Raw genomic sequence first — 17,629 nt, forward strand, 5'->3', positions numbered from 1 at the left:
CACTTTTTTCCTTAGTGTCTCTAAAACGCAACTTATTTGGCTTCTGAAATCAAAGTTCTCTGTTGACCGTCAATCTGCACAGTCATGTGTCTGATTCTGACTTTCATTAGCAACATTTTATCATATATTTCTTGAAACAATCTTGAAGAGTTTCTAACGTCTCTAAATGCTTTTAATAAACTCAGTAAATGAGTGTGTCTCTGCCTTCCCCTGCAGGTTGTTTCATCAAACAGCAAACAAACAGTGAAAGGTTTTTATTTCACAACTGAAGCTGGTCAGAGAGACGAGGTGACATGACGTGTTTCTATGGAAGTAAAAACAAAAAGGCTCTAATACTGTACGTAGACCTGCAGTCAGCGGATATTCAAAAAAAAAAAAAAACACCCCGTGGCCTTCTGGGAAACAGAGTCCAGACAGTCGAGGCTTCAGTCATCTCCTCCACACAGACTGAGCAGAGCCTTCTGGTAATCTCCTTTAGTGTGCTCCTGAAAAACACGAACACATCATCAGGATCAATAAAGTTAACGTGTTTTATTAAAATACTTACTGTGTAGAAATGTTAATAATCCATTATTGTATCATAACTGATCTGTTAATTTGTGGGAAACATTTTTTTCAGTGCAGCTGTTTGACTTTCATCTCTTCGAAATTTGAAATGAAATTGTCTTTTTGTGAGATTTGGACCCCCAGAGTTTCACTGTGGTAAATACAAATCTCAGGCGGTAACAGTTTGTCAGATGTAACGTAGCTGCTGACTACAAACACAACTCACACATCATAACAATGTTGAGTGTCGAAAACTTGTATTTTGAAGTCAACATGTTTGTAATGATCGAAAACTTGTTTTTTTAGGATTCTGACTTTTTTTATAAATTCAGAAATAATAATAAATTAAATCACAGCTGTAAGGCCGAAGTTATAATTGCTTTCTAACAACACATTTGTTGAGACTTCCCTGAACGTAGTTGTCACATACTCGCCTTTATACTGTGGGTGTTACTGGAGGATACCTCCGTTTAGATAAGATAACAGAGGCTCATGTTATCTTGCCGTCTGCTGCTGCTGACGTAATAACTGATCCTGACTCATCTTCATACTGACGCTACACTGCTCCCACCCTTCATGTGCATATTGCATCTTGTGTACTGTTGATTTCTGAGGTATAGCTGAATGGATGCCATATGAGGCAGCTGTCAATCATATGTGAATTCTTTGTTAAACAAGAATATTTTCATTCTGACATCATGTGAAGGAAATTCTCAAATGTCCCTTTATTATGTTGATGTGGTTTTTGCATATAAAACTTAACAAGTGTAGAATGAAAACCTCCTGCACGGCTTCTGTCTTGTGACAGTTATATGGTTGCAGAGCATATACAGAGGGCTGTAAAAAAAAAAAAACCTAACAGATAAGAAGTCAGTCATGGTTAAGTTCATCCTTAGGAGTATTTTTGTAACCTTTCCATGTAACTTCTCCTGGAGATTTGTGTTCTGACGGTTGATGTATGACATCAGCTGTGGTGGATGTGGAGATAGTGAGAGTGTTATTTCACCTGAGTTCACATGGAACCTTGTGCCTGCTACAATGGTGTGTATTGTTTTCTACTGTTATAAAGGATGAGGAGAGACTCACTCATCATCTATGTGCTGCTGATGTTTGACTCTTATTTGCAGCAATAAAGAACTTCTGAAAGTGTTTATTTAAAGTGTTTACAGAGTTCATTCAGGAAATAAATACAAACACAAATGTTTCTGTGGGATTATTTCCCACTCTGTCTGTACAGAACTTCTCTCTGGTGTGTTCAGTGGCCATTTATTGTGTTGGAGATTACAGTAAGTTTGTCCATCACACACAGACACACAGGTACTCACAGCGATGGTCTGGTACAGGGATCTTTTGTGCTGCCTCTTGAACTCTGTTCTGATCTTCATCAGGTCGACTTCACAGCGAGAAACAATGATCCTGGTCACCACCTTCTCCTTCGCTCCTTTACTCTGCAGAGACACAGGAAAACAAGATGGAGGACAGACAGACGTCAGAGGAGACGGACTGACAGCACACGGTGTGTACAATATTATCACTGCTGAATAACTAGAAGTAACTTAAAAGTTGTGTAGAGATAATACTAAAATCTTACTTCAGTAAAGGTACAAAAGTGTTTGCATTTAAAAATGCTTCATGTGCGGAAAGCAAAATGACTCATGTAAAATAGCCATTTACAGGAAAATGATATTTAATTGTAATTTTTGAGTAAATGTGCTTAATGACTTCTACCACTAAACAAAGTGTGACAGCGTACCTTCATGGCTTCACTGAGTCTGTTGGCGAAATACAGCTGCCTGTTTTCAAAGCACTCGACTGTGAAGAGAAGAGAGACGGACATTTAATAAACTTCCTGATGTCTTCACCAACTGTCCTGTCATCATCGAGTACCAATCCACTGATGATCAGAGTGCTGTACTGATAACCAGGAGCTAAAATCACTGTGGAATAGTCCTTTAAAAACCTCTGATGTGGCATTTCTTACCCAGCGTGAGGAAAGACTTCTCCAGATCTCCCTTCACCTCCTTCCTGATGCTCTCCTTCATGTCGTAGGGACTGTAGCTCTTATACCGCTCGAACACTGACAGCACAAACACAAACATGTCAGAAGACTCAGCATGTCAAATTAAATCAAAGCCAGAGTTCTGTTTGACAAACAGAGAGAAGTTACCACTTAATTAACTGTCACACAGTCTGTCCCACCTAAACCAAACTGGGATTATCACACACAGATGTGTCAGAAAACAAGAATTTAAATAATGTCGCCTCTGGACTTCAAGGTTATAAAAACAAAATGACATTATACATGTACTGTTTAGTAATGCATATAAAAAGACTTGGACATCTGTTTGCACTTAGATAAGAAAATATTGACATTGTTAATAAAAATAATATATATTGAGCATTAACAAAAACGTCTTAAGAGAAATAATATTTCACTGGACTTATTAAATCGAGTTAAACATATTAAACATTTTGGTATTGAGCACAAACAAATGCTGATATTGGAAATGAAACACTGTTATTTGAAGTTTTTTTAAAAAAAAACATTGTCATTGATACAAAAACGTGCGGAACATGAAATAACATTTCTTGTGGACATAAAAAAACAAAAACATTTGCACTGGACATAAAATAACTCTGAGTCATACTGAACATAGAGGACACTGAGCACTGGACATAAACAATGTTAATATTGAATATTGAACACTCTGCTCTGATTGGTCGTCTGGTGATGAGGTGTAATGTGACCCTGTGTGTGAGGACGTCAGCCGTGTCGTGTTGTAGGTGCAGTTCACCTTTCTGCAGGTGGGGGACGCTCCTCTTCGCCATGATGGAGATCCAGGTCCCCACGTCGGTTCCCTTCCTCTTCACTCCGGCTTCATACAGACACTGAAATGTTCACACGTGACAAAATGTATTGATTGATGGACATTCATGAGATACAATTTATTGATGACTGAGTTTGAAAGAAATCCACGTTTATCTTTTACAAATCACAGTCTTAAAAAACTTTTAGTAAATATCTGTATGTTTGGACTCACTCTGGCGTCCTCGTCGATCTTCTCGTAGTCGACCACATTAGAGGGTTCATCTCTCTTCGTCTGTGGATCAATTAATATATTCATGTCAGGATTAAAAATGTAAAGCCTTCAAATGAGTTATTAATTATTGAGTCATTTTTGGTATGAACTCAGTGACATAAATAAAATATAAATCTGTTCTTATCAAGTAATTTAACCTAAAACTATTTTACAGACTTAAACATTAAGATGAGGGTAAAAAAGAGTCATGACCTCCACAATACAAAAGAAAACAGAGCATTTACTGTTTATAAGAAAATGTATTAAATCCTCATAACACTCATTTATTTTTTGTTGTCTCTGTACTTGTACTGTGCACGACAATAAAGTTGAATCTAATATAATTAATCCCAATTCATTCTGTAATTTCAAATCTTACAAACCATAAAAAATGGCAAAACAACATTATCACAGCAGTTTCCAATACATGAAGATAAATCAGTTAGCATCAAAGCTAGGCTACCTGAAACAGAGCCAGCAGCAGTTTGGCGAAGTCTCCTGATGTGTCTCCTGCTATGTCTTTCTCCAGCTCCTTCTTAAACACTTCAGAGAGAAATGAAAGATGTTAACACAAAGAAACAGCTGTCAGGTTATTAAATCTGATGGAGCTAATGTTATCCACATACAGTAAGTAGCTAGTTGATACTACATATCAAATGTCAGCTAGCTAACATGCTACAAACATATAAGAAGTTTTGAAGTGGTGCTAGCGTCTGTTTACACAATGACTGCTAACTTAAAATATCAGCATGCTAACTCTAGGGCTATTGTTTTTCAATCAGGATTGAACTAAATGGAACATCTGTTTTTGGTTAATCTAGTACAGATTGCATTTGATTTGAAACTTAAAAATATTGTGGTGATGTTACGTCTTGTACATAAGTTATGTACAGAACATGTGAAGTTCCTAACAGAATTCAGTTTTCCTAAATCCAACCACGCAGCGAAGCTACGACGAAGGTCTTGATCAACATATCCTGTTGTTAAAGTCTGAGGTTGTGTTGTTTACATTTATCATGTAAAAAAGTCACATGTGATTTTCTGACAATTCAAAGATTTAAAATAACTTGTGAGAACAGAGATTTCACATTTAGCGGCTCCAATAAATGCTTCTCTCTTCGTCTATGTCAGATTTAGTAGAAATGCTAACAGTCATCTGTACCGACTGTTAGCTGACACGTGGAGGCCTCAGATTGTTGAGCTGAATCACAGTTCAGAATGACTCATAAGGCACCATGTGTTTTTCTGATGTTCTGTAGTTTATTCCAGCTGCCACTAGTTTGTAATTTCTTTTTTTAATCTAATATTTATTGAATATTATTGAAAGAAGACTTCTAAACGTACTGTCTTTGTAAACCCTCTTGATCTCCAGCAGTTCTTCGTTGTTCCTGGAGCAGACGATCTCGATGAGCGTCTCCTCGTCTGTTCCCAGACCCTGAAACATAAAGACCATCAGAGCCACCACAAAATAGGTACATCACCTCCCAAAAATCTCAGCCAGCGACGTTGTTTTACTCTAAAGCTCCAGAAATGATTTGTAGACTATGAAAGTTTGTACAAGACGCCTGAGACATCACACACACCCTTCAGAATTGTACTTAATTACAGAACATGTACTTATCTACATTCGACCAAGAGAGAATCTGACCTTCATGGAGGCTTTGAGCTCGGAGGCGTCGTACTGAGCGGTGCTCTTCATCAGACCCAACATCAGAGCCTCCAGAGAGCCGGACAGCGCCGCCTTCAGGGCTGTGATCAGGTCCTGAGGAGGTACGGGCCACACAATCCCTTCATCAAGGGCTCAAACATTTCAAATGTCTCAGTAACAATCAGATGGCAGTGAGGCAGATTGTACTGTAGTTACATCTTCACAGTGAAACTATCAGAGAACATCAGAGTTTATTAGGAGGAACATTTTGAACCTTCTTGGCGAGTCGTTCATACTCGAAGGCGATCTGTCTCCGCTGCTCGTAGCTGCGCCGGGTCAGGATGTCGATGATGGTCTGTTCGTCTACACCTGCAGGATTTAATTCAGATGTTTGAACCTCTTTAAATCTGCTGGAGTGTTTGTCTTTCCATTTCAACCACCAATGAGACAGCTGCACCATAGTACGCCATGACATCACTGTAGGGGGCGGGGCCAGGAGGCAGCAGAGCAGAACTGTAATACAGCTCAAAGAAGCACTGAACACTCGCTAATACTGAAATGATTTGACTGTTTGAATTATTCCAGATGCTGCTTCAGAATCTCTGTTGTTATATTATTTATGTTGTCATCATGTCAGTGATTGTTTGTGTATTTTTCAGCCTTCAATGTCTTTTTTTTTACTGGATTGGGTCAAATTTGTCCTGTACATCCAAAAAAAACCTAAAAAACTTAAAGATCATTTACAGTCATTACATGATCAATATATATATATATATATATATAAACATATATATAAAGAGATTATATATATATATATATATATGTTTTTTTGTTGGGTTCTGGAAATGTTGAAGTCACAGATTGTAATGATTTGGTTGGTTGCAGGCAAAATGATGTCATCTTGTTCGATGTGGACAAAATATTAATTTGACTTCCTTCGCTAATACACATATTCCATAATAATTTCAAACTTGTGTGAACTTTCAGTAACAGCTGTTTAAATGAACGTTAATCATCTTCAGGGTTTCTGTGATGATCAGGACACAATTCAAAATAAGCTGGTGAGGCTGAACATGCAGACAATCACTGACACGATTAACTGTAGATCGAAAAGTATTTGGAGTTCAGCTGTAAACCTTTGTAAGGTCTCAAGGATTTAATCCAAGTTTCAAAGTGAATTCTTTTTCAGAAAATGCACAACATGAACTGTGTAACGTTTTCTGGGTGCGTTGAGTTATGAAATACATGTCATGTGAAGAAACTCCAAAGGTACTGTGTGCTGATTCAGCCCATCATGACATCTACTGTATTCTGTTTTCGGCTCCTGGCTCTAGTTTCCATCATGACGACAGATCAAATCAAAGCTCTTTTGTTTTACATAACATGACTAAACTCTCCCAGCTGTTCATGAGGAACAGAGAAAAACAGCAGCTTCACTTCTTCATTCGTCTGTTCATGTTTAACCTCCTCATGTTGAACTGTTTCTTTTTAAAAAGGTCAGAAAACTTCAGTCTGCTGCAGGATGTCCTGTTTTATCACAGGAAGCGTGAACACAGACAGTGAACAGTCTCTCTCACAGGTTCAATCCCCTCACTGCTGCACAGTCTGGGATTAAGTTACATCTCTGGACAAATTCCTAAAACTTAAGTCAGCTTCCAAAGTGAGGAGAAACATGCTGGTATGGTTTGAACAGCTCACAGAGGACTGAAGCCAGACAGTAATCTGATATCTGACTGTGACGGATGAAATCAGACTTCTGGCTCCTTCATAGAAAAGAGAAACAACAGAAAACTGAGGGGCGGGTTCAGCGTGCTCCCTCTGGCGGTTCACATCCATCCTACAGTACAGTGTAACTGTAAGTGTGACTGTCTGATCTCAGTAAACCTTCAGCGGAGGAACACCCACTGTGATAAGTGGAAGCTTCCAGCAGGTGGCAGGCTGAGCTCTCACCTTTAGTTTTGATGGCCGTCTCGATCCTGGCAGCGTCTTTGTTCGGGTCGAAGTCCAGCACCGGCACCACGGTGGGGAATGTGGGCTCCTCCTCCTACAGAGGACAGAAGGAGAAGTGTCACCTCACAGTCTGCTGCTACTCGTATGTACGGTGGCCTCTGTGGAACAAAACACATGTACAAAACCTAAAGCCCAATAAGATGACGATCAAATCTGCAAATATTAAAATCATGCAGGAGAGTTTGATTGTCTGTTTTAACTGGTCATCAAACCGTCTCAGTTGAATACTGAACCTTTAATACTGAGCAACACCAACAAGATATTTCTATACGGTTACTATAGCTACTCTTAACATCTGTCAGCAGGTCATATTCAGACTTGAACAGTGTGCTGAGGATGGACTGAGGAGCGAAGCTGCTCTGCAGTCTGGTGGAACAGCACCAAGACGCTTCTTCACCATCCGTCCACAGGGAAAACAAGAATCAACAAAAAGTGACAGATTGGAGGACTTGAGCCGGTCGGTGAGCAGGAAGTCAGTCGGTTCGGCTGACAGAAGTCATAACAAGGACGATCCAGAGTTCGAGTCCTGTAAGACGCAGGTACTGAATTTAAACTGCTATTTTAACTTGTGTTTCCCTGAACCTGACCAAGTAGTTTGGGTGCCTTTACTTTGAACGTGTAAGCAGCATGAAAAATGTGTCATCCAGATGTGCAGACATGATCTGTTTCTTCCGTGTTCAGAGTGTCTGAATGGATTAATGATCAGCCGGGTCATCTTCCCTTTATCAAGTGAACTGTGTGTGGAGAACAGAACCACACCTGTACCTGCTTTATGATGGCAGTAAAACCCTGCAGAGCACCGACACTGTGGATCCTCTCACACAGTTACATAATCTGAAGAAGATTAAAACTAGAGCAGCGTCCGCAGACATCCGAATCAGGATGCTGGAGGTTGATTAATTTGATACTGACAGAATTATCAGAGCATCGTCCTGAGAGTAGAGTCGTCCTGTCTCCTGTTTCCTGTGATGTCAGCAGGTGACTCACCCCTCCGTATGACAGCGTCAGTTGGCCCAGAAACTCAGATACCAGCGCCATGTTGAGTCGACCTGCAGAGTCCAGACAGACAGACAGACAGACAGACAGACAGACAGACAGACAGACATTTGCAATTAATTTAAGGAAGTCAGATGTCGACAGTGACAACAGTTACTGATCCAATCAGGGCTGCAACTTGCTGTCTCGTCATCACTCAAATATATCCAGTTCGATGTAATCTAAGATGAAGAAAAGCAGTAAAATTTAACATTTGAGAACCTGAAATGAGCAAATGTTTGGTGTTTTTTGATTAACAAAATGTAATTGCAGGATCACAGCAAGGTGTAATCTCTGTCTCCAGCAGCCCCGAGATCCCAAACTGATCTGAAAAGACGTTATTTACACCCTCGACATGCGGTCGAGCTTGTGCACCAACATCAGACGTGATGCACGCTAACACTGTTAGCTCAGAACTTTTCCTTTTAAACCTCCTCATCTTCCTCATGCTCCTCTTCCTCCTCCTCCATTCACTTCCTTCTTTCTCACATGAACTTAAAATAGAGCAAACAAACATCTGTTAATGTTTAGAGCTGCAGAAAGGTGTGTTTGATTTATTGCCTGTGTCGTGCCAGAGGGTGCGTCTGCAGGAGAGGCTGCAGATAAAGAGAACCGATAACAAGGCAAACCGATCTGAAGAGGTCTGGAGCCTGTTACGTAACACACACACACACACACACACACACACACACACACACACACACACACACCAGACTTCTGTGAAGAGGTAAGCAGTTTCTGACCCATGAACTGTGAAGTTCTGGATACATCTTAGACGAACTGGAGAACCTTTGACCCTCTTGCAAAATATCAACAGGAAGTGTGTGAGGGTCAGCGTTTCATCACCTAGCAACAGCTGACACAAACAGTCCTGAAGCTGAGGTTCTGTCCAACAGACAGAATTGTTCTGGTGTTGGTTGGTTCAGAGAGGAGGAGCACACATGGAGCCAGAAACACTGATGACCCAGCATTCATCACAGTACGATGTTGATAATAATGTTCTCCGTCCAAACGTCTGCTGTGTTTCCCCTCAGCGCTCATTCCTTCATGACAGATTTTCAAATTAAAATCCCAGCATCTATGCTCAGCACATTATTTTGAAGGTTTAGGGGAACATTAAACTTTGGGTCATTTCTGTTGTCCAAATGTACAACTGCATGATTTAACTCAACGGGTTTGTGAGATAATGTTTAGTCACAAGCAGCAACAAATTACTCACTGAATCATCTGCCTGCAGCTCTGTCCAGCAGACTTCAAAATAAAAGCCTTCAGTCGAGAAATTCATCTATGAGAAATAATAACAGATTATTTTTCTGATTCCTGCATGTTTATGATTAGATTTGTAGACTCAACCCCATGGACAGGAATGGACAGAGTTCACAGAGAGTGCTAAAATTATAGTGAACAGCAAACTGCTAACTGCTCCTCAGTATACTCTTTGGCTGTAGCGACTAGCTGCTGTTAGTAAGTAGCTTAGTTAGCCATGAAGCTAAGTGTAGTTAGCTGTGCAGGAGGTGTGCTGGACTGCAGCAGCCTCTGAGTGAACAGCTGTGAACAGCAGACTGGGACTGAACTCAGTACAGAGGTGATTTACACTACAGAGGTGATTTACACTACAGAGGTGATTTACAGCGGCTCTGACCAGGACTGTGACTCCGGGGACAGAAGACGCATCAGGAGAGGACGGAGAGAGAGAGAGTCGGACATCATCAGCGTGGAGAGACAGAATATATTCACGTTACTGTGAACTGAGGATTGATTTGGACCGAACCAGAGAAGACTGGAGACAAACCAGTTCTGGTGACTCTGACTCAGTTTGTGTCCAGTTTGAATGAAGTGAGTCTGACGTCGAGTTAACGAGCAGATTAAACTGGTCTGACTTCAGTCAGAGACACAAACTTGAATGAAAACAGGAGTCAAAATGTTTCCTTTCTTCACATTTATGAGTTTACGTTGTTGATCATTAGACTCAGTAGTGAACTGAAGCTCCAGGCTGTCAGACTGTCACCTCTGAGATACAGAGGGCTGTGAGGAGGCTAGCTGTTAGCATGCTAACTTCAGAACAGAGACGTCTCTGACTTCATCACTGTAGTCTCTTCACTCTATGCTGATTGATGTTAACTCATATTTTGAATGTTTTGAAGTTAAATTCTGGACCCATCTGACCTCTAACATCTTTTCTCAGGACTCCAGATGAAGAAATGAACTTCTGCAGAGTCTCATGAACTCTGAACACGATAACGAGCTCAGCGCTTCATCACCTCCCGCAGTAAGTGACACCGACATGATACTGTAGTAATTACAGGCAGAGAGCAGAGCGACTTTAACCAGCCACACCCGCCAGTCTCACGGGTTAGATTTAGCTTTTAACAGACTCTGATTGACTCGGTCGACAGATGATTCTTGCAGTTAAAGTACTAAAAATAACCACCTCACAGTGTTGGAGGTGCCGGGCTGATGATTCTGTCCTGTTTCCTCTCAGCTGAAATCTGAACAAACAAACTGCAGCAGGTGAGAGATTCATGTTGTCTTACCTTCAGAGGAGCAGCAGCAGTGAGGCAGCGAGCAGCAGCAGCTCCGTTATGATCCAGGACAGGACAGGGTGTGGTGTATAAATACTCTCTCACACACACACACACACACACACACACACACACACACACACACACACACACTGGATGACTCAGTGGTCGAGACTTTTACACATCACACTGAACACATGGACATAAATTCCTCACTGAGGCTCAGATCAGCTCGCCTGGTCAGAGTTGATACTGGCTTCTGATTGGCTGGCAGGTGTCCATTAGAGAAGTGTACATGGACATCTGAAACAGTTTAAGCACCTTTGTTAAATCAGAGTGCGATAAACTGTCCGTTTCCATAGCAACAGTGCAGATACTTCACACGGAGCTGATAACGACTCTCGAGGACACCAGGAAACTTTCAGCTGTGATTAAAACTGAACAAACGTCTCAGCTGATAAAAAAAACTTGTAAATCTGTTGCTTAGAAACATCTGCAGCTCCGTCCAATAAACACCAGTCACCTCTGTAAACAGGAAGTCACTGTAGCATCACACACTCTCATAACTAAACAGGATTTTACAGTTCAGAGGACAAATGTTGTGTTCATGACTCTGATTTCTGTCTGCACACAGAAATCTGTTATCGTGTTGTAAAAGTACCTAAAAGTCAAACTTAAGTAAAACTTAAAAGATATCGTCACCCATGTGTATTTTAAAGTATCTGATATTAAATGCATATTAAAAGTCGGAGACGGAAGATAACATGTTTTAATTAGTATATAATAACCTATAAGAGTCGTTGTGTTGAGATGTTTATATCGACGTAGGGAGCCGCTCACCGTCCACAGACGACGCCATGTTGCACCGCCATGTTTCCACAGTCGCCCAGAACAGACAAACCTGGCACCAGTGAGGGCCTGTCAGGTTTTACACATTCAGAGGGTGGCTGCCAGAGGAGAAGAAGAAGAAGACAATGATGAGAGCTGGTGGTTACGTAGCTTAGCAGGATGTTGCAGTGAGACAGATGAACTGAGGAGAAGTCTGCTCATCTCCCAGTGAATAAATCCTGTGAATACATTTCAGAAAGAGGGGTAAGCACTAGTTGGCACTGAATACTCCAAATACAACACACTGGACCTTTGAGGACAGAACTCGAGTAAATTACGTAGTTACAGTCATCACTGCAGAGTTGGTAGTGTATGATATAGTCATATGAATTGCATGACATCATAGCAGAGTATCATGATGGCAGCTCTCGTCTACTAATGAACATGATGTCAGTGTCACCAGCTTTGACCATCACCGACCGTCCCGCCCCTCCCTCCCTCAGTGATGTCACTTCCTGCAGTGATTCACCTGAGGCTGTAGTTGTAAAGGTGGGTGGGTCCACTGTCCTTCCACCTCACCGCTCCCACTTTATCACACTGTAGGTGAATATTAACAGAAGTCAGTGGTCCCGTCCACCATCCTCACCTGTGAACACCTACAGGTCCAGAAACATCTTCTGTCTGTTCATGTGGAGCTGAGACAGAAAAAGTTGGACTGAATCAGTCAACAGAAACTGTAGATGAACTTCAGGTCAGATCTTTGGATCAAAACAGGAAGTCAGTGCCGTTACAATCAGATCAGCTGTTGGAAATCATTCAACACACTCCTGGCAGAGTCTCAGAGTCTCAGAGAGGAGCGATCAGTGTTCATCAGCCCAACCAGTTCATCAGAGACGTTCACTCAGACTCCACTACAGAGACGGCACACCATTTAGTCATTAGGAATTAAAATGTGTATAAGAATATTAATAATAATACAACAGTGAGCAGAATTAATGTATTGCACAGCAGAGATCAGGTGCATGTGATTATATCTGTCTCTACATGTTTGTACATAAATGATAAGATAACAAGGTGTGTAGCTGTTTGTGCTGAGACGATTTGTGTATACATGAAATCAAAAGTGTGCTGATTGATTTTCATGTGTTCACATCAGATCATGAATCATATCCACTGATTCTCAGTGATTCTGCTGCATCTCATGTCACTGTTTTATTTCAGTGTTGACGAGGATCAATGTGTTCAGGTCTGAATACGTTCAGGATCAATAACCACTCAGGTGATATATCATCTTAATAAAGGGTTAAATGATGATTCAAAACAATTGTTCATCATCAGGAGGAGGAGATGATGAGTTGTGATGTTTTGGGTGAACTGTTCCTTTAAACAGACCTCTGTTCTTCCATTAATGAATGAATCGGTTCTGTTTGGTCACTTTGGACTCTGTGCTGTCACACAGTGGACCTCTGACTGTTGGCTCTGGTCGGATGGACTCTGCATTCTTTCCTGTGTTACGTAATCCGAAACACTTAAAGAGGAAACTGCTGTGGACAGAAACGTTAATGGGAAACGGAAAGCTCCATTGTTTTCTGTTGGTTGGTGCCTCCAGCAGCAGCAGGAACAGACTCCACTCACCTTCTAAAGATATGCTGAGAGTCTGATCCTGGTGATGACGAAGATGTGCCAGCTCTGCAACTTTTCATGTTTCAAGGATTCCTCGACTTGACTGGGAATGAAACGGAGGCCGCAGTGGGATCAGTCATGAGACTAACGGTGACGGCACTTCAGTTTAATCACACAGAGATCATCTGTAGTATCTGCTTCTGCAGGACTCAGTGATTATCTCAGATGCAATACAAACTGGATTAATCATCATGTAATGGTCACTGTCACTTATTTCTCTGACACACTAAGAAGAGCTTGGTTTCATCTCCGTCATTAGGTGCTTCAGGTATATCGACCCTCCACACTCACACCTTCCTCGTGAACGAAGGTTTGAAACCTGACTGTCATTTCAGAACGAGTAGATGAGTCTCCTTGTTCACTGTGAGGACGTTTAACGTCCCCGACAACCTCTGTAGTCTCATTAATGATTGGATTTAATGATTTATGCAGGTGTGTGTGTCTGTGTGTGTGTTGCAGGTAATGAAGAGGGAGTTCCTGCTGACAGGTGAGCAGAGCTGTAAAGTGTTGTAATCCACAGGAATGTGAGCTTGACTCTCAGAGGTGTGTTGGACTGACACACACACACCTTTTGTTTCCACGGTAACACAATCAAAAGCTGTATGATTTTGTTTTTTTACTGTAAGAGTGTCAAACACACAATATACTCATAACACACTCACACATAATATTTAGTTTATATTTATTTATATTTAAATCATAACACTCTGTGCTTCAGATCCTCAGTTTACAATCTGTAGAAGAGTTAATGTACATTTACTCGAGTACTGTACTGTGTGTCAGCACTACAGTACAGTTACTTTACTTGAGTGTTTCGATTTTATATAACTTCATACTTTTTATTCCACTACGTTTGTCTAACAGCTTTAGCTACAAGTTACTTTTCAGATTACAGTTCATCAAAGTACAGCTGAAATGATTAGTTGATAAATCATTTAGAAAATTAAATATGAAGATTTACTTTTAATTATTTCAGTATATATGTTTTGAATTACAAAATACTTTAAACTTATATACTTTTACTGTTACGACTGTTTTTAATGCAGGACTTTAACTTGTCACAGAGTGTATTTACAGCAGTGTTAGTAGTTACATCGCAGTGTTTTTGTGGTATTAGTACTTTGTGTCGGGTGAAGGACCTCTGTAAGGATTTCTGATAGTCAGAACTGTAAGTTATCTAACTACATTATTTTTAAATTCTCAGGTAATTTGTCAGAATATTATTACATCAAAAATAGAAATAGAGGTACATGGATGTAATACAACTTTGATTTTATTTAATTTATCACTATTTTGTCCAAAGTGACTTACAGTAATTCATAAATACATTCATACACTGATGGTGCCGACCAGCACATCAGGAGCAGTTTGGGGTTCAGCATCTTGCCCAAGAACACTTCAACATGCAGATCAGGGGAATCCTCACACACACACACACACACACACACACACACGTGTACACACGTACACACATGTACACACATGTACACACACGTACACATCTATATCACCAACAGGGCACTACATGCCTCCACTGTCTGAGAGGGGACCTCTGTTTCTGGTCATTTTGAAAAAACAAAAATAGAATAGAAAAGCTTCTGTTAAGAGTAGAAGTGAACACCTCAGCTCAACTTTTACTCTGTTTTTTCTGCTCATGTAGCATCAAGTTCAAAAGTATTTGTCCTTCTACGGCCGAGAGGGAAAGTTTTATTTAAGTGACGTCTTTCCTGAGATGAAATACTTCTTTACCTGCTCTGTGTCACTCTCACACACACCTTCAGAGGTGATATCTTCACTGGGAGTTCATCCACAGTCTCAATGAATGGAAACATCCTGTCAGTGAAAGTGTGTGTGAAGGTGTGTAGGTGTGTGTTAGTATCAGGATCAGAGAACGACAGCTTTCCTCTGGTCCAGTCCAGATTCACTCTGATCCTCTGGAGCTTCTTCTGCACGACGAGATCAGTGGGTGGAGCTGGTGGTGACCGCACTGAGTATTCACCTTCGTCTAACATTATTCCCCAAACATCAGACAGTATGAGTCCCTTCCTCTGGACAGACTCTGCTAACACACCCAGCAGCCAGTCTGTACTGTCTCCAACCTCGACGTCCCAGCTGTGAGTCCCTGAGTTAAAGCCCTCAGATCCCAGGACAGACCAGTTATAATCAACCCTCTCTGGATTATCAGGAAGCTTCTGTCTCTCTCCTGCTGTCACACTGCTCAGATCTTCAGACAGGATGAGTACTGGATGAGCAGTGTTTGGGTCCAGAACCACAGGAGTGTAGGAGACCATGTCCTTCATCTTGTTCCAGATGTTGAAGCTCAGGTTGCCCAGGTGTTTGGCCTGGTCTATCAGAGCTCCTGAGGGCAGCTGTGGATCCTCCAGCAGGGGGCGCTGCTGGACTCTTTCCACTGCAGCCTTGTAGTTGCGCAGGAATGAGACGTCTTCAGCTCTCAGCTGCTCCTCTGTGGCTCTGACTGTGTGTGAAAGAGCTGCTATCTCTCTGCTCAGAGCCTCCATCTTCTCCTTCATCATCTGACTCTTCTGCTGCTCTTCCTCCCTCAGTGCAGCCATCCTGGCCTCCTCTTCCTCTGCTAGAAACTGGTGCAGCTTCTTAAACTGATCCTTAATCTGCCTCTCTGTGTGTCGGGCCTGGACCTTCATGTGTTCTGCTGTCTGATCGAGCTTCACTGTAACTTCTTCAAAAACCTTTAACTTCTTCTTTAAAGGCTCCAGAGTTTCCTGAAGTTCCTTCTTGTGTTGTCGTGCAGCTTCATCGATGGGTCTGAATCTGTGGTTGGTGTGTTGTTCCGAGTCTCTGCAGACGAGACACACCGGCTGCTGATGGTCCAGACAGAAGAGTTTGAGTTTCTCAGAGTGCCGACTGCAGAGATCCTCTGAAGCTCTCTGGTCTCTACCCAGGAATACGTTCTCATACAGGTTCTCTAAAGCCAAGTTAGGAGGTATAATCTTCTTTGAAGATCTTCTCTTACAGACTGGACACTCCCGTGTTCGTCTCTCTGTCCAGCAGCTCTGCAGACAGTCTTTACAGAAGCTGTGGCCACATGACAGAACGACAGGATCTTCAAAGACGTCAAGGCAGACGGGACAGCAGAGATCCTCCTCTAACCTGGAAGCCATTTTGTCTCTGAGTGATGCTGTGAACACAGCAGACAGTACAGTCAGTCACAGCTCCACTTCCTCCTTCACTTCACTGAAGTTTGCTTTCAGTTCTGGTTCTGGTCGGACTCACCTTCAGTGTGTGGAGCGTCTGCAGTGTTGTAGTTTCCTCCTCCTCTCTCCTGTAGATGAACTCACTCAGAGGACGTTGTTAGTTCAGTCTGAAGGTGAGTCTGATCGTCACACACACACACACACACACACACACACACACACACACACACACACACACACTGACCAACAGTTTCTTGGTTTGTCTCAGGTGAGTCAGATGTGGGCGGACCTCTGCTGAATACTGTTTGTTCACACGTGACTCAGGGAGTGTTTCAGTCCAAAGTACTTATTTATTGCTTGAAATGTAATCTGAAACACTTGTTGTTGTTGTTGTTGTTGTTGTTGTTGTTGTTGTTGTTGTTGGAGGGGCTGTAGTCCAGTCAGAACCAGCGCCTGCACTGCCTGAACTGTAGTGGGCTCTATTATATTATTACTGACATAAGAGGTTTTTGGATTTGAACAATTAAACATGTAGTTATTCATTGACTTGTGCCCATCGTCACACACACACACACACACACACACACACACACACACACACACACACTGATGCTGCAGTTCACAGCCTCTCCACAGGGGGGCAGTGTGAGCTTATCGGACCTCAGATCCACTAATAACCTCGACCATGAAGTGACAGTTATCAGACTTGGTTACAGCTTAACTAAATAAACCAGATATAAACATTTCATAAAGTAAAGAATAACATTTAGTTGATATTTATTTATATTTAAATCATGACACTACTCGAGTACTGTACTGTGTGTCAGCACTACAGTACAGTTACTTTACTTCAGTGTTTCCATTTTATATAACTTCATACTTTTCACTCCACTACGTTTGTCTAAAAGCTTTAGTTACAAGTTACTTTTCAGATTACAGTTCATCAAAGTACAGCTGAAATGATTAGTTGATAAATCATTTAGAATCATTCATTTCTAATTATTTTAGTATTTATGTTTTGAATTACAAAATACTTTAAACTTAAATACTTTTACTGTTGTTACTGTCAATGCAGGACTTCAACTTGTCACAGAGTGTATTCAC

The 17,629-nt window shown here is 41.4% G+C and overlaps 2 protein-coding genes across 6 annotated transcripts; both read right to left on the reverse strand.

The window, feature by feature from the left end:
- Positions 1 to 239: 239 nt before the first annotated feature.
- Positions 240 to 10,993, reverse strand: LOC119018665 (annexin A2-A-like). 2 transcript variants are annotated; one of them, XM_037096511.1, is made up of 13 exons: positions 10,854 to 10,993; positions 8,272 to 8,333; positions 7,225 to 7,318; positions 5,549 to 5,643; positions 5,275 to 5,388; positions 4,971 to 5,061; positions 4,090 to 4,169; positions 3,588 to 3,647; positions 3,342 to 3,435; positions 2,528 to 2,623; positions 2,300 to 2,358; positions 1,872 to 1,994; positions 240 to 485 (listed from the first exon to the last, which is right to left on the reverse strand). In XM_037096511.1, exons 2-13 carry the CDS (start codon positions 8,320 to 8,322, stop codon positions 426 to 428), a joined length of 1,017 nt encoding a protein of 338 aa, XP_036952406.1. In that variant the 5' UTR covers positions 8,323 to 8,333; positions 10,854 to 10,993; the 3' UTR covers positions 240 to 425. The 2 variants fall into 2 exon arrangements, with proteins under 2 accessions (XP_036952406.1, XP_036952407.1); XM_037096512.1 differs by lacking the exon at positions 10,854 to 10,993 and adding an exon at positions 9,539 to 9,599.
- A 36-nt stretch (positions 10,994 to 11,029) lies between these two features.
- On the reverse strand, positions 11,030 to 16,745 carry LOC119018660 (nuclear factor 7, brain-like). 4 transcript variants are annotated; one of them, XM_037096501.1, is made up of 7 exons: positions 16,605 to 16,745; positions 15,102 to 16,509; positions 13,305 to 13,395; positions 13,062 to 13,213; positions 12,316 to 12,364; positions 11,682 to 11,788; positions 11,030 to 11,144 (listed from the first exon to the last, which is right to left on the reverse strand). In XM_037096501.1, the coding sequence occupies exons 2-3, from the start codon at positions 16,490 to 16,492 to the stop codon at positions 13,308 to 13,310; spliced, it is 1,479 nt and encodes a 492-aa protein (XP_036952396.1). In that variant the 5' UTR covers positions 16,493 to 16,509; positions 16,605 to 16,745; the 3' UTR covers positions 11,030 to 11,144; positions 11,682 to 11,788; positions 12,316 to 12,364; positions 13,062 to 13,213; positions 13,305 to 13,307. The 4 variants fall into 4 exon arrangements, with proteins under 4 accessions (XP_036952396.1, XP_036952397.1, XP_036952399.1 ...); XM_037096502.1 differs by lacking the exon at positions 13,062 to 13,213; XM_037096504.1 differs by lacking the exons at positions 12,316 to 12,364; positions 13,062 to 13,213; positions 13,305 to 13,395.
- Between the last annotated feature and the right edge of the window lie 884 nt (positions 16,746 to 17,629).

Source organism: Acanthopagrus latus, chromosome 4, assembly GCF_904848185.1.
Source record: "Acanthopagrus latus isolate v.2019 chromosome 4, fAcaLat1.1, whole genome shotgun sequence".
Taxonomy (NCBI): Eukaryota; Metazoa; Chordata; class Actinopteri; order Spariformes; family Sparidae; genus Acanthopagrus; species Acanthopagrus latus.